General features: G+C 43.3%; 2 protein-coding genes across 3 annotated transcripts in view; one reads left to right on the forward strand and one right to left on the reverse strand.

The window, feature by feature from the left end:
- Positions 1 to 7186, forward strand: part of LOC135527969 (ninjurin-1-like) — a 100241-nt gene extending 93055 nt beyond the window's left edge. The window contains exons 3-5 of one of the 2 annotated variants that reach the window (XM_064956679.1): positions 1504 to 1747; positions 4949 to 5124; positions 6357 to 7186. In XM_064956679.1, the coding sequence (XP_064812751.1) occupies positions 1555 to 1747; positions 4949 to 5091 (336 nt within the window). In that variant the 5' untranslated portion in view covers positions 1504 to 1554 and the 3' untranslated portion in view covers positions 5092 to 5124; positions 6357 to 7186. Of the gene's footprint in view, positions 1 to 1503; positions 1748 to 4948 lie in introns of both variants that reach the window. The other variant, XM_064956678.1, reaches the window with a different exon arrangement.
- A 523-nt stretch (positions 7187 to 7709) lies between these two features.
- Positions 7710 to 11994, reverse strand: LOC135527529 (caspase recruitment domain-containing protein 19-like). Its single transcript, XM_064956028.1, has 6 exons — positions 11854 to 11994; positions 10296 to 10453; positions 9816 to 9975; positions 9544 to 9612; positions 8881 to 8946; positions 7710 to 8545 (listed from the first exon to the last, which is right to left on the reverse strand). Exons 1-6 carry the CDS (start codon positions 11858 to 11860, stop codon positions 8433 to 8435), a joined length of 573 nt encoding a protein of 190 aa, XP_064812100.1. The 5' UTR covers positions 11861 to 11994; the 3' UTR covers positions 7710 to 8432.
- Between the last annotated feature and the right edge of the window lie 5248 nt (positions 11995 to 17242).

The following is a 17242-nucleotide window of genomic DNA, read 5'->3' on the forward strand; positions in this document are numbered from 1 at the left end:
ACTACAGCCACCACGTCTATACAAAATACGAATTCCTGTTCAATATTTAGTTTATCAATAGATTGTAGTTCTATCTCCTGCCTTGGTATATAGGCTCTGAGATTAAATAGGCTATTATGTTCCGCTCCTATCGCACAGCAATACTGTAGCCTACAGTATGTTTACTGTCGCGCATAGGTGGCTATTGAATGAGTGATGGATAAATGGTAGCCTAATATTTGATGTTTAGCGGGAATAAACAAGTCATGTCAGAAAAAGAGAGACATGCCCTGCAATATGACTATGATTTAGGTCGTGAAGACCTAAACAATTAATATATTAGGCGAGATGCTGTTATGCGATCTCCTTACCAACTGCAAATGCATATGTTTTATCACTAGGCAAACGAGTTAATGTTTTTATTAGCCTACCATTATTATAATTCCCGTGCATCAAGCATCTTCATGTACACCTAAAGAACAATATTTGCTTGCAATGCAGTTGATCAACTAGTGTGCACACATGGTTTGAGATTTGCGTGGAGAAGCGCACACTTTCCTGTCAAGTTCAAAATGGATAAATACCAACATTTGTGGGAAAACTGATGCACGTATTTTTTGTGCGCACGCACTTTGATAACTGAGGCCCCTGAACAGAATTCGGGGGGAGCTGAATGGGACGTAGTCATCAGAGCAGTCCCGAACTCCCCATATGACCTGCTATCTAACATCATCAGCCATAGAGGAATCAATACCTGGAGGAATTGATTCATTTAATCATACATCCTTCATTCATCTGAGACATATAATATGGCTTTAATGTATTCATTATTCATTTTATGACATATACAAAAATATGATGCATTCACATTCAGTAGGCTACTTAAATTATCAGATTGACAAAGTTAATGGACAGTTCCCACACAGGGCAGGAACAAAGTAGCAGTATCCCTTCACGACCAGAGATCCCTGTCCTGAAGTGTCCTCGACCTGCACCTGGTGTTGTTCCTCTGTGCCTCGGAAAGTCCTCACTAACCCCACAGCCACAGTATTGGGCCACTAGAGTGTGCTTGTAAACATAGACAGGTTTGCAATGTAAACATATAGATAGCATTCAGTGTAACTAGGTGAAGGGGTGTAGGTGCGTAGTGTGTTTGTTGGGGGTGGGGGGATACCCGCAGAGATGAGCTCATAGTCTGGGACTTAGCCAAGGTGTGTGTGTGTGTTCGCCTGCACTTAATGGGAGTGTTTGTTTACTAACATGGATGTGTTTTTCATAATGCCTTTACTGTTATAATATGATAGATATGATAGTGGTGCATATGATAACAGCATTAACACATCATAGATGATCACTGACTGTGTTTTGTCTCATTGTGTAAGCTAAACTTCCACCTAAAAAGCAAGTCTAAATCATAAATTGATGTCAATGGGAGGTTTATGTGAAAATGTGCGTTATGTGCGTGTTCTTCAACAATATAACCAGGTATCTGATTGTATTGTTGACATGAGTTTGTGTCTCCAGGTCCCCCATACAGGTGTCTGGCACGGTGGCAGCCCCTCTGATCCCCTGAACATGAACCACTATGCCAATAAGAAGAGTGCAGCAGAGAGCATGCTGGACGTAGCCCTGCTCATGGCCAACGCTTCCCAGCTGAAGGCTGTCCTGGAGCAGGGGCCAGACTTCTCCTTGTACACTCCCCTCATCACTCTCATCAGCATCTCCCTCAGCCTACAGGTCACTGTGGGGGTCCTCCTCATCTTCATCGGTGAGTATAACAACATTGTATCTCTGGAGGACATTTTTACAAGAAGTGTATTGAATGCAACGCTTTTGTGTTTGCATTAAATAGGCCTACATTAGACAGTTGCATTCTAAACCTGCGTAATGATTGCTGTATTATGGACTCTTTTGACACTAGCACGCTATCTAAATGGAGCCGCTTCTGTCTCTCAATCTTCATGAGCCTTTTGTGTCTCATCTTCATCAGTGAACATGTGTTTTATAACTTCCTCCTCCTCAACACTTTGTGTTGACCTTAACTGAGGATGACCTCATACCTATCAAGTCCAATGTTTCCTGACATACAACCAATTACCTACTGCGGCGTTGCTAAGGTGCTGTAGCCATGGCAACTAGGCATGTGACCAGGTGTGTGTGTGTGTGTGTGTGTGTGTGTGTGTGTGTGTGTGTGTGTGTGTGTGTGTGTGTGTGTGTGTGTGTGCGTGTGGATGTGTTTAACCATTCTTGTGGGAACCAGAAGTCCCACAAGAATAGTAAACAAACAAAAATGTGACCAACTGGGAACATTTAGTTGGTTCCCACAAGGTCAAATGCTATGCTGTTGAAGATTGAATTCTTCAGGTGTGACCGTACAGGCTGACAGTGACCTTGATCTTCAGTACTGGACAGAGACTGCTCTTCATCATGTCTACATCACAGAGACTGCTCTTCATCATGTCTACATTACAGAAACAGCTCTTCATCATGGCTACATCACATAGAATGCTCTTCATCATGTCTACATCATAGAGACTACTCTTCATCATGTCTACATTACAGAGACTGCTATTCATCATGTCTACATTACATAGACTGCTCTACATCATGTCTACATCAGAGAGACTACTCTTCATCATGTCTACATCACAGAGACTGCTCTTCATCATGTCTACATCACTGCCCTCACATTTGCTCCCATGATTTCTGCACCATGTCACTCTGGTTTAAATTGTATTTTCTTGTGAAACCAGATAGTTAATGAATGGTGCAGGTCACATCACTGTAATTCATCTCTTACAGTCCCCAGTAGGAAAACACTTAGTATGTCCAGCCCATATGTTTTTAACCACTCTCTCTCTGAATTAACACTAATTCACTAAGTCACAAGGCTTTACTTTTCCACTAGTGAACTCCATTTGAAGGGATCATGCACTGAACCTGCATGTCAGAGCCATCACACTCTCCCTGTTTCTCTCACATTTACATTTAAGTCATTTAGCAGACGCTCTTATCCAGAGCCCTCCCTCTTCTCCCCATTGACTGTTGCTCAACCCATACCTCCACTCCCCCATCCTCCCATTCTCTCTTGTTCCTCCCCAACCCCCCCCCCCCTTCTCCACCTTCCATATCTCCTCTACTATTCCCTTTGCCCTGCTTTTCTCCCTCTCTCCTCTCTTCTTCACCCATAATGCATCTGCTCCTCATTCAAAACCCATGTGACCCTAGAACCTCGCCTCCCCCTTCCCCCTCTACCCCCCTTCTCTCCCATTCTCTTTCCCTCTGACCCCCCCCCCCCCATGTCTTTGACCATTCAAACTGACTGTTCAAACAACTAACACACAGCTCAGACACCCATACCCCACCAAACATGCCACCAGGGGTCTCTTCACAGTCCCTAAGTCCAGAACAGACTCTGGGAAGCACAACGTACTGCATAGTGCCATGACTACATGGAAATCTGTTCCACATCAAGTAACTCAAGCAAGCAGTAAAATCGCATTTAAAAAACGTATAAAACAACACCTCACAACACGGACTGTGAAGAGACACACGCATTCGCACACACACACACACACACACACACACACACACACACACACACACACACACACACACACACACACACACACACACACACACACACACACATACATTGTGGTGTTGTATTATTGTAGTATTGTACATTTTATATTGTACATTTGTTATAATAGATAAATAATGTAGTCATGTCTTGTATGATGTATAGTTTTATTTATGATGTAGGCTGTTGTTTTGTTGTGATGCAATTGTTTTATTCTTGTTTGGACCCCAGGAAGAGTAGCTGCTGCCTTGGCTAATGGGAGTTCTATTAAATACTCAATTGGTGGTGTGTGCTGTGAATGCCTTACATACCCTCCCCCCTGGCCTGGGCCAGACACACACAACCAGAGACACAGGCAGGGTTTCTCACAACGTTTAACATCTTCTAATCTGCCCCCCAGACACACATACACGTGCACACCACAGGAGGTTGGTGGCACCTTAATTGGGGAGGATGGGCTCATGGTAATGGTTGGATTGGAATAGGTGGAATGGTATCAAATACTTGGTTTTCAGTAGGTTGATACCATTCCATTAGCTCCGTTCCAGACATTACTATGAGCCGTCCTCCCCTCAGCAGCCTCCTGTGGTACACAAACACATAACATTATCAGAACATCTACATCCACGACACACATATTCATAGATACCATTAACCATGCCCCTCTGTAAAAGAATAGACGTAGCTCTTTCCAGCAGTCAAATGATCAAATCGCCCTCTAGTGGTCTCCTGGGTAGAATGTTATTAATACTTTTCATCATTTCATAATTAATAAACATAAAAAAAACAGTTAAACAACGAAAATCTGGTGTTTCTATGTCAAACGCTTTTGTTATATTTCAGTCTTCTGTGATGTATATAAATCTTAATATTGGGATGCAAACTCAATGTAATACATTTCAACTCTATATCTGACATGGCACAGCCCATAACCATGTGTGTGTGGTGTACAGTATGTGTTTGTTTCAAAGTAGTTTTGTTTAAGACTACCAAGAAACACTGTGTGACCCTGATTTTAGCCCACTGCAGTGTTAAGCTATTCTTTTTGTTCTTTATACTCACTGTGTCCTGGTCACACATATGTTTCCTCTGAGCTGAGCAGCAGAGAGTTGGCAGAGTTCAGTCCGGGGTACATGAGGACCAGGCCTGAGAGACACTTATACAGAGCACCGAGTACAAAGCAGTATGTCACTATGGATTGGCTCCAGTCCCGGGCTAGCCGCTATCACTCAATCAGGATGATTCTTTTCATGTGTGTGTAGAGTTCTCTGTGTGTATGTGTGAGAGAGAGAGGGAGTCTATGTTTGCATACGTGTGTGTTTGCGAGTGCATGCTGTGAGTGTTTGTAAAGCTCATCTGTACCAATTTCCCCTGTTCTCTCCACAGTGCGGTGGAACCTGAATGACCAGAGTAAACACTTCAGGCTGAATGTAATGGAGAACCTGGCCACAGGCCTCGTCTTCGTCATCGTAGTAGTCAACGTCTTCATCACTGCCTTTGGAGTACAGAAACCCAATCAGAAGGCCTGACCAGGACACAGAAATGCATCACCACCCCGTTAGGTACACACACGTTCTCTCTTCTCCCCTCTCTCAAACGCAAACAGGAATTGTTTGCACTTTCCCCCAATAGTTTGTCCATGACTCAGCAGCTGTCCTGTTCTCCGTATCTCCTGACCTTCCTAAACGCCCATGCTCCCCCAACCTGACCCATAAATACGCACTGTTCCAGGACTCGACAGAAACTTCCACTAGAAAACACCCCCCAACAAAACTCAACTACTGTCTTTTTACCATTCCAGAACCCGTTTGTCCCGATGAGAGAGAGGTTTGCTTTCATAAACAACACTGTGTGTTTGTGTAGGAGACCAACAGGAAAACAGAGACAACAGCCAGGGATCATGTGACCTCCGTGTCTGCCTCCTGCCCTGTACTGTAGTTATCCCCAGCAAGCAAGCACACACACTTTCCCTATCTCTCGCTCACTCTCACACACAAATACTCCAAGCCACAGCATTGAGGAAGGCTGAGCACCGAATGTAAATTTTTTATCACATTTATGAGGTGAAAGGAGGACGTCATGGGTCTTGCTCAGACAGCCTGGGCCACTGTGCCTGACGGGTCTGAAGGGCACATGTATGGAAAAAGAGTCTGTGCCTCACTCTCAAATCATAGAGAACACATTCAGCTTGTGTCGTAGTCTTGTAGTATGCTGCATTTACTACATTTAAATAGAACAAATCGTTGCAGCATTGAACAGCAGTTGATGTGAAACTTGATCAATAAAAGAGCTAGCATTGCACTACATCAAGGATCTGCAATATCCCGGCTAGATGTGCCACTGATAATCTCGTCTCAGACCAAGACACATAGAAGAGCTGTGAGAAGAGTGCATGGTTATTTTGGCTGTGTGGTGACTCACTATCATCAGATGCAGATAGAGAAAGAACTGCTCATTAAAGCTGAGGCCTTGATTAGACTCAGTACTGTTACCGCATACACAATTAACATCTCACTTTCTCAGACTCTGTACATCCTTGTACCATTCAGTCTCCAGCATTGAATACACAGCTCATGGTGAAGAATTTCATTGGTTAGCTTAATGTAATAGAAATAGCTATAAAAAAAAATCTAGTTTGACGGTTCTGTTCTTACCGCTCAAAATAAGATCATATGGCATTGTAATCCTAGGTTTGGCAGGGACACTCATAATTACTATTGTAGCTATGTACTGATGGAGTCTGAGGGAACATGACATCATAAACTAATGATACATTCCCCTTTCTTTCCCATAGCTTCCATTGCTAACCATGGAATCACACAGACAGACCATGATCCAGATAGTGACACACAAATCCACTAACCAGGACAATAGACAGATCTATAAACATTTTGTATATCAATTGCTCTCATGCACTGTATCTGGCTCTAACTTAGTGTAATACCCCTGAGTTGGTTGGAGGAGTCTGGAATGAAAAGAACTTCTGAAGGATTTCATATTCAGATGCGCTTCATCATCATCATGGCTGCAGATCATTCTAATTGGGACTAATAGCTGTCTGTCTGTTGGGACTGGGAGTACTGGGATTCAAACAGAACAATCACTCTAGTGACACCCTCCCCACTCCCTCACCCCTCCAATCCGCCACTCACCCCTCCTCCCCATCTGCTCTTTGATCTGGGTCTCCCTACAGACAGAAACAGATATAGAAACACACAGCTCACTGAAGCAAAGCTACTGAGAATAGACACCAGGACTCTTAACTGCCACAGAGAATCATCATCTACCAGACGTCACTCATCATCTATCTTACTGTAACCAGTAAGGGTACTAGAGAAGATTCCATAGAGAAATACACATGTTCACTTGAACTGCAGAATAGTAACCACACCTGTCGTGTAAAGCTGCTATGGCACTTGTGATCATCTTCATAGCAGCTCATTTCATTATCCTCTTATCTGGCCTGCAGATGTCTCTGGGCTAGGTCAGGAGTGCCCTCTAGTGGTATTTTTGGTGCTATTGCAATGATGTGAGATCTTTGTATTACATTGTCAGGTTACCACTCTCACAGATACGCCCTGTTCTGGTAATAAATGAACATCCAAAAAGCACCATACTGCCTGAAGTGCTGCTGGCTTCTGTAATGTGTAAGTATGTTATTTGTGTAAACCAAATATATTTTTTTGTGATGTTTGTATTGTTTCCCACCCCTGATTTACTCCTAAAACAAGTCACACCAAAATGAAATGTTAAAAAGAACAGCTGTTACTAACATTAGCAATGTTTTAGCATGTGTGTACAGGTATGTGCACTAGTCTATTCTTGTTTTTTTCCCCAGAACATTCTACATTCCTAATTATGAAATGTATTTTTCTTAAATAGAATAGTTATTCTTTATTTGTCCTATTTCACACATGTACATGTGTGTACTAATATGCATGTGTGAATTGGATATGTGTTTTTTTGTGCATTTCCCACTCTACCCGAGACATCCCTGAGAGTGGGGTCACGGAATTTGCCTGATCTTTGCTTCAACTTTTTTTCTCTTAAACTGGTGCAACTATCAATACGCAACCAAACACTTTACAGTATTATAGCACATTCACATTTCTTCCCATCAAAAGAAAACAACATTCAAGATAAGAATTCTGTTAGTTTATTATGGTGATATTCCTCAGTTCTCTGTTAACAATGGGATAGAAACGAGCTGTAATTGTCAGTCTCTCAGTGCAACTACATGTGAAGACGTGCAAGGGGTAGTGTAAGGTTGACTTGGAGACTGTGAATAAGCTGTTGACTGTCAATCACAGTGTTAGAAGGCACTGAGCGGTGAAAATGGATGTGTTGCTAAGGACACTCAGAAACGGTAGCATGTAAATGTAGTATGACAACACCGTGACAACATTCAAACAACAGACTGGTTAGGCTTTCAGTCTTTCGCTTCAAACTGGGGTGCAGTGCAGACTTACAGTCTCCCTCCACTCCGGATGTTTAAAAGTCATCCATTCCCTCAGTAAAAAGGCCCTCCATTTGGAATGAGCTGTAGAACTTCAAATTAAATATTCAAGTTAGCCCAGAATTAAAGGTTCAGATTAAGTTAACCAGGGCATTTTGATTCCCTGTGATATTTAAGAAATCCTATATGACACTCTTACAAAGAGCATGGAGGCACTATGTCTGATTATACAAAGACATATTCAATAAATAAGTCAAATTTTCACTTAAAAATGCAGGGGTACTGTTGAAATACAATACTACTTACAAGTATGTACAAATATATTTTTTAAATAGCACCATTTTAGTTCCCCCTGCAGGTAAATGTTTGGCATTGCAAAGATAATTGTTTTAGCATTTCCCACTGAATATGGCCTTATTGAATTTTGGATCCATCCTTGGCGTGGGCAAGGAGAACCTCACTGGTCCCTCTGCCCAGTCCCAGCACTGAGAAGCTCAGAAATGGACCAGTAGCACTCAAATTACCCTCTGTCGGACAGAGACAGAGGGAAAGGAAGTGAGGAATAGAGGAGAGGAGGAATGGAGAGACGGGAAGAAAGAAATGGAGAAAAATGGATAAACGTGAATGACAGCAAGAGCATGACAGGTCAAGTACAAAAGTATTGGGGAATAAAAGTGGAGAGAGAGGGAGGGTGAATACATCGATGACACAAGGACATGAAATGTTAAAACGTATAAGACACAACCTTCTTTTCCTTCCATAATTACCAAATCAGTGCACGTCATTGTGCAGTGAACATCTACTTCTAAGGTATTTTTAATCATTCAATGAGAAACCTTTTCTTCCTGAATGAAGGACTTACCTCCATAATAATAGAGCAGAGCTAAGCCCACTGCAAGGCTAAAGCAACTCAGGAAGAACAGAGGTCCTGCAGAGAGAGGGGAGAGATAGTATGCATCGTCTTGATGAGGGGGCACTGGACCGTGTAAATGGTAAGACAATCTCATAACATGGTAGACAGACAAACAGAGACAAGCAGGCATCATCATAATGAGTGATGTTATACCCATGGCTTCCTCTAAAGAAAAAAAAATATCTCCCTCGACCATGTGATCGGTAGTTGCTGGTTCATTAGAACTGTTCATTGACCTATTGTAAGCATATCAAAGTATTCAAAGGAATTAGGATAGAGGTTGTTTCGCGGGCGTGTGAGTGACACGTGAGCTGGTCTGACCTATAAAAGCAGAGAACTGGGGCTGATCACACTGAATGGAGGTTACTAAATGGCCACATGATGCTTAGCTGAGGTTATGGAGGTGACAGGGATGGATGCTTGACTGAAAAATGTGCTTAACCTACTCATAAGAAGCAACAGTTCCACAAAATTCTATTCCAAACAGGTCATTCGTTCAACTTCGAAGAAGAAATATAGTTGTTCACTAACATTTGCATTCTGAAGGAACTGTCAACTTGTATCCAGTCAAGTCGTTAGTTATCCTTAGCACTAGTGTAATATTGGATTTACCCCTGTCATTAAGTACATATCTCTCCATGCGGCGGGCCACAGTGTTAGTCCCCATTGGGTCTGCAGGCTCTGGAACAGAAACACGGAACACTGTTAGTCAGTCTCCACAGCATCACACACAGACACACAAATTGGCAAACATCTGTAAATAGGAAACTGACAGTGAAAGAGACAGATATAGAAACACACAGAGAAAGAGAGAGAGAAAAGACCGGTATACAGACAGACAGACACACACAGCAAGAGATCAGTAAATCTCCTCAGCGCTGTACCTCTTCTGCGGCTGACTCTGGTAGGCAGGTTGAAATAGACATTGTAGGCGTGGATCTGAAGCCCCCTGTAGAACTCATGACACGCCTCCTCTCCCTTCCCCTGCAGGTGCACCAGCAGCTCAGCCAATCGCACCACAGTGGGCACACTCAGGTTCCTGAACTGGAGCAGAATTAGACTTGCCTCCAATCACAAGTGTCCACACAGCTGCCTTATGCCCAATTATCCATAGTGCATTCATGGATCTATAATAAGTACTTCATCCTGACTGTTATTGTCAATTATTCCCTAGAATCACAAAATACTACACAACACGTATCAAAAACAGAATAATTTCAAATTGCATGACCATTTGTGGCTGAAAAAGTAGAGGCCTGGATGGTGAGGGTTCCCTGGTGAGAGTGGTGATGTAAAGCTGTGTGCACCCTGTAGTGAAGTACTCAATCCCTTCAGACAGTTAGCATACTCACTAGGCTACTTACCCTCTGGGCCTCCTTGTCAGTCAGTATCTGAGGGTAGGTCCTGTTGAGCTGCAGCACCAGCTTGTCCACCAGCTCAGTGTGCATCCTCTGGTCTGAACACAGGAACTGGGAGTCTCTCTGCAGCTGCACATGGTAGCCGTCTGAGTATGACCAGGGAGCTAGGGAATACAGGAGATAAGGCACAAATAAATACACACTTTAATTCAACTATTTATTTATTTAGTTTTACAATGTATAGCAAACATAGGACTTTTGTTTCAGAAGCACATAAATGGTCTCTTGCAAAACAATTTTTAATTTATTTAATTTAACCTTTATTTAACCAGGAAGGGCTTTGAGATTTAAAATCTCTTTTTTCAAGAGCGTCCTAGCCAAGATAGGCAGCACCAAGTCATTACAAAAATTACAGACAAACAACATGAAAAACTACAAGTAATATAGTAAAAACCATATAATTCACACGAGTATAACAAAATCAAAAACAGCAAGTTAAAAACAATGTCAGGTCAGGGAATCAGTCTCAAGATCATTCATCAGTGATTTAAAAATAGCAATCGGGACAAGTTCTTCCAGTTTAAAAGTATTTTGTAAGGCGTCCCAAGACGATGGCGCAGAGTACTTAAAAGCCCTTTTACCAAATTCAGTTCGGGCATTTGGAACAGTTAGCAGGATAAAGTCCAGCGAACGAAGAGAGTACCCACTACATTTCGGAACAATAAAAATGCCCAAATAAAAAGGTTGTAAACCCAAAATGGCTTTGTAAATAAAAGTATACCAGTGACTGAGCCTACGAGTGACTAGAGAAGGCCAGCCAACCCTGGTATACAAAGTGCAGTGGTGCGTAAGGGTTTTACAGTTTAAAATAAATCTCAAATAGAGTGAACAACGCACACCCCTACATGCTTTAACTGAACTAGTCTCACTGAGGTCAGATTAAAGAGGCAGGTCTAATTGTAACTCTGAATACTTGGCACTGAACAGCACTGTTGGCTGTCTACACTAGTCTATTATGTAAACCATGGTTGTAGGCAGTAGTCCTCCAAGAGGAAACATGGGTTAAGAGGTTTAGTGTCCCTTTTTAGAAGTATTAATTGATCTTGCCACGCAAGGGGCACACTGCGTTAGTGAAGATGCACCATGCAAAAGAGAAAGTGTTTACATTCTGTATTTACGCTCGTTGGTTACAGTGTTGCATGCATGGCAACATTAGTTGAAGCATTGCACGCATAACCCTTGGTACAAAGTATCAAATTGCTATTGGCATATACAGAATATTAATGTATGTTATTGCGAGGTCTACTCAAATGTAAATCATATTTACAGTGTTTGTGATAAGTGTAGGTCAAATGTTGGTAAAAAATAACCAAGTAAAATACGACCAATAGTCTACTCTATCTTGATTTGTTATTGAGATTGAGAAGGTCAGCAACAGCCAGCCACCAGGTCGTGGCGGCGACGCGACATGGTGGCGATAGTGAGTGGCAGATTGTCCTCTGCTACGCATGATTCACACATAACCAAAGCAAAAGCCTCAAAAGATTTATTCAAAATCACTAACCTGCCATGGAAGATAACGGAGATAAGGCTTGAGGCTTCCCCCTTTTCGACCGATGACTACCTGTTAGCTAACTTCCTGCTCTCCCTACTTTGAAGCTCTTCCCATGTTGACACCACAACCGGCCGTGCTCTGTAGCTCTGCACGAAGGACTATTAAAGAGTGGCGTCACTGACTGATAAATGTACCAAAATAGTTAAATGTCTAAGCTACTATTAAATAACGTGTACCTACACTGTTATTACGCGGCAGCCTACCTACCAATGTAACTCATTTATTTAACATTTTCCATACAAACCAAGCCAACAATAGCAAACAAAACCAACAATATTTTCCATACAGACAAAACCAACAATAACACACACTGTACAGTACCAGTCAAAAGTTTGAACACAACTACTCAATCAAGGGTTTTTATTTATTTTTACTATTTTCTACATTGTAGAATAATACTGAAAACGTCCAAACTATGAAATTACACATATGGAATAATGTAGTAACCAAACAAGTGTGAAACAAATCAAAATATATTTTATATTTCAGATTCTTCAAAGTACCCACCATTTGTCTTGATGACAGCTTTGCACACTCTTGGCATTCTCTCAACCAGCTTCATGAGGTATGGATGCATTTCACCTGGATGCATTTCAATTAACAGGTGTGCCTAGTTAAAAGCTAATTTGTGGAATTTCTTTCCTTCTTAATGCGTGTGAGCCAATCAGTTGCGTTGTGACAAGGTAGGGGTGGTATACAGAAGATAGCACTTTTTGGTAAAATACCAAGTCCATATTATGGAGAGAACAGCTCGAATAAGCAAAGAGAAATTACAGTACATCATTACTTTAAGACATGAAGGTCAGTCAATCTGGAAAATGTCAAGAACTTTGAAAGTTTCAAGTGGAGTCGCAAAAACCATCAAGCACTATGATGAAACTGTCTCTCATGAGGACCACCACAGGAAATGAAGACCCAGAGTTACCTCTGCTGCAGAGGACATTATTTTATTTATTTATTTCACCTTTATTTAACCAGGTAGGCTAGTTGAGAACAAGTTCTCATTTGCAACTGCGACCTGGCCAAGATAAAGCATAGCAGTGTGAACAGACAACACAGAGTTACACATGGAGTAAACAATTAACAAGTCAATAACACAGTAGAAAAAAAAGAAAAAAAAGAGAGTCTCTATATACATTGTGTTCAAAAGGCATGAGGAGGTAGACGAATAATTACAATTTTGCGGATTAACACTGGAGTGATAAATGATCAGATGGTCATGTACAGGTAGAGATATTGGTGTACAAAAGAGCAGAAAAGTAAATAAATATAAACAGTATGGGGATGAGGTAGGTAAAGTTGGGTGGGCTATTTATCAATAGACTATGTACAGCTGCAGCGATAGCAGATGTGTGAAGTTGGTGAGGGAGATAAAAGTCTCCAACTTCAGCGATTTTTGCAATTCGTTCCAGTAACTGGCAGCAGAGAACTGGAAGGAAAGGTGGACAAATGATCAGTGAGATACACCTGCTGGAGCGTGTGCTACGGGTGGGTGTTGCCATCGTGACTTGTGAACTGAGATAAGGCAGAGCTTTACCTAGCATAGACTTGTAGATGACCTGGAGCCAGTGGGCCTGGCGACGAATATGTAGCGAGGGCCAGCCGACTAGAGCTTACAGGTCGCAGTGGTGGGTGGTATAAGGTGCTTTAGTAACAAAACGGATGGCACTGTGATAAACTGCATCCAGTTTGCTGAGTAGAGTATTGGAAGCTATTTTGTAGATGACATCGCCGAAGTCGAGGATCGGTAGGATAGTCAGTTTTACTAGGGTAAGTTTGGCGGCGTGAGTGAATGAGGCTTTGTTGCGGAATAGAAAGCCGATTCTAGATTTGATTTTAGATTGGAGATGTTTGATATGAGTCTGGAAGGAGAGTTTACAGTCTAGCCAGACACCTAGGTACTTACAGATGTCCACATATTCTAGGTCGGAACCATCCAGGGTGGTGATGCTAGTCGGGCGTGCGGGTGCAGGCAGCGAACGGTTGAAAAGCATGCATTTGGTTTTACTACCGTTTAAGAGCAGTTGGAGGCCACGGAAGGAGCGTTGTATGGCATTGAAGCTTGTTTGGAGGTTAGATAGCACAGTGTCCAAGGACGGGCCGGAAGTATACAGAATGGTGTCGTCTGCGTAGAGGTGGATCAGGGAATCGCCCGCAGCAAGAGCAACATCATTGATATATACAGAGAAAGAGTCGGCCCGAGAATTGAACCCTGTGGCACCTCCATAGAGACTGCCAGAGGACCGGACAGCATGCCTTCCGATTTGACACACTGAACTCTGTCTGCAAAGTAGTTGGTGAACCAGGCAAGGCAGTCATCAGAAAAACCGAGGCTACTGAGTCTGCCGATAAGAATATGGTGATTGACAGAGTCGAAAGCCTTGGCAAGGTCGATGAAGACGGCTGCACAGTACTGTCTTTTATCGATGGCGGTTATGATATCGTTTAGTACCTTGAGCGTGGCTGAGGTGCACCCGTGACCGGCTCGGAAACCAGATTGCACAGTGGAGAAGGTACGGTGGGATTCGAGATGGTCAGTGACCTGTTTGTTGACTTGGCTTTCGAAGACCTTCGATAGGCAGAGCAGGATGGCTATAAGTCGGTAACAGTTTGGGTCCAGGGTGTCTCCCCCTTTGAAGAGGGGGATGACTGCGGCAGCTTTCCAATCCTTGGGGATCTCAGACGATATGAAAGAGAGGTTGAACAGGCTGGTAATAGGGGTTGCGACAATGGCGGCGGATAGTTTCAGAAATAGAGGGTCCAGATTGTCAAGCCCGGCTGATTTGTACGGGTCCAGGTTTTGCAGCTCTTTCAGAACATCTGCTATCTGGATTTGGGTAAAGGGGAACCTGGTGAGGCTTGGGCGAGTAGCTGCGGGGGGGGGGCGGAGCTGTTGGCCGAGGTTGGAGTAGCCAGGGGGAAGGCATGGCCAGCCGTTGAGAAATGCTTGTTGAAGTTTTCGATAATCATGGATTTATCGGTGGTGACCGTGTTACCTAGCCTCAGTGCAGTGGGCAGCTGGGAGGAGGTGCTCTTGTTCTCCATGGGCTTCACAGTGTGGGAGGATGCCTGGGCGTATACCTGGTTGACTGGGGTTCCGGCAAGGGGAGGTTGGCAAAAGGGCCGGGTCCAAGATGTCTTTAGCGGGAACTGTTACGCACGCCTCTATGAAGAGGGAACGCAACACCCTGCTACAACTAAACTCTCCGTGAAGTGAAAAAGGTATGGACTGTAGGTGCAAGAAAGAATGACAACAGGCAGAATGTGGTACCGTTTACCAGGACTTTATTCCTTCACACGGTAATATGGGGAAAAGGGGCTGGATGGAACCAAAGCAAAGAAAGTAAATCTCAAAGCCCCCCCTCTCCTATCTTACCTGCCTCCCCACTACTTACCTAATTTAGCACCACCTGGTGCCCTAACCAAAATACAAGGGGGTGGTCCGCCCAGGTCTTACCTAGTGTGCCTAGACAGCGAATATGCTACGGGTATATGTATGCCCGCGGGCCTCTTGCCTAGGCACTCCCTAGGTGCCTTCCCCTTCCCCCCTGGGAACAAATGAAACAGAATATTAAACAATTTCACAAACAAACTAAGAAACAAAGGACATCAAATAAGCTCTATCTGAGCAACAAACTCACAAAACATACCAACTCTCAGCCCAGCAAAATCTCTAGCAAAATCTCTAGCAAAATCTCTCTAGCAAAATCTCTCTAGCAAAATCTCTCTAGCAAAATCTCTCTAGCAAAATCTCTCTAGCAAAATCTCTGCAATGACCTCCCAGCAAATCTCTCTCCTGAACAGAACACTGGCATATATATAGCTTCAGAATGAATGGGTAATTGGAGACAGCTGCGTCTTGACGAGGGGGCGGGGTCAGCTCTCCAATTAGCCATGGAGTCGACCAATCAGCTGCTTGAGGGATTTCAGGAAGCCATTTCCTGAAATAAACACATGCAAATACACAAACTACAACACAAACTGGGGAACGTAACACGCCCACCACAAAAATTGCAAACCTAGTTTTGCAATAACAAAAGCCAACGCATCCCCAGTTAGTAAACCCGCGATAGAGCGTCAACAACTACATTCGCCGAGCCCTTCACATGAGCTATCTGTACATTATATCCTTGTACAATCAGAGCCCACCGCATAAGGCGGCGGTTCTGGTTGTACATTTGTTTCAAGAACACCAATGGATTATGGTCCGTGAAGACTATTACAGGCAAGGCACTGGAGCCCACATATACCTCAAAGAACTGTAAGGCAAGCAATAAAGCCAGCGTACCTTGACTGACACGAGTTGAACTTACGGGAGAAGAAACTGACGGGCCAATCCACTCCGTCTTCATCTTCCTGTAAGAGAACCGCACCCACCCCCACTATACTAGCATCTACCTCCAACTTAAAAGTTTTTTCAAAGTTGGGGGCGGCAAGCACTGGGGCACTACAAAGTAGCGCTTTAGCGGACTCAAAAGCGTAGTTACAGTCCTTGGACCACTTGAATGGTACCTTGGGACTAAGCAGAGATGAAAGGGAAGCTACTACCGTTGAGAAATTCTTACAGAAGGTACGATAGTACCCTACCATCCCCAGGAATCTGCGCAACTGGCGGCGAGTAGTGGGAGCAGGAAAAGCAACAATTGCTTCCACTTTAGCAGTTACTGGGCGCACTTGACCTCGTCCCACATGTTTCCCTAAGTAAGTCACTGTAGCCTTCCCAAACTCACACTTGGCCAAATTGAGGGTTAAAGAAGCCTTCTCCAACCGCTGAAACACACTTTTCAAAGTGGAGAGATGATCAGACCAAGTAGACGAATGAATCACCACATCGGCAAGGTAAGCAGTACAATTTGGCACATCTGCAAACACAATGTTAACTAGCCGCTGAAAAGTAGCAGGTGCATTACACATGCTAAAGGGCATCACAGTGTATTGTACAAAGTTATCTGGCGTAACGAAAGCCGATATGTCAGAAGCTCGAGAGGTCAGAGGCACCTGCCAATAACCTTTTAGCAAATCTAACTTATTAACGTAAGCAGCAGAGCCTATTCTATCAATACAGTCATCTAAGCGAGGTAGAGGAAAAGAATCAGACTTTGTAACTGCATTTACGCGACGATAGTCCGTATATAAGCGGGACGTACCGTCAGGCTTAGGAACAAGAATACATAGGGAACTCCAGGAGCTGTTACTGGGTTTTGCCATGTCATTCTGTAATAAATAAGTTACCTCACTTTTCATTACTTCCCTTTTCTTAGCATTAACCCGGTACGGATGCTGACGTATAGTAACAGCGTTCCCCACATCCACGTCATGTTCCAAGATGGATGTGCGA

The sequence above is a fragment of the Oncorhynchus masou genome, chromosome 33, assembly GCF_036934945.1.
Source record: "Oncorhynchus masou masou isolate Uvic2021 chromosome 33, UVic_Omas_1.1, whole genome shotgun sequence".
Classification (NCBI taxonomy): Eukaryota; Metazoa; Chordata; class Actinopteri; order Salmoniformes; family Salmonidae; genus Oncorhynchus; species Oncorhynchus masou.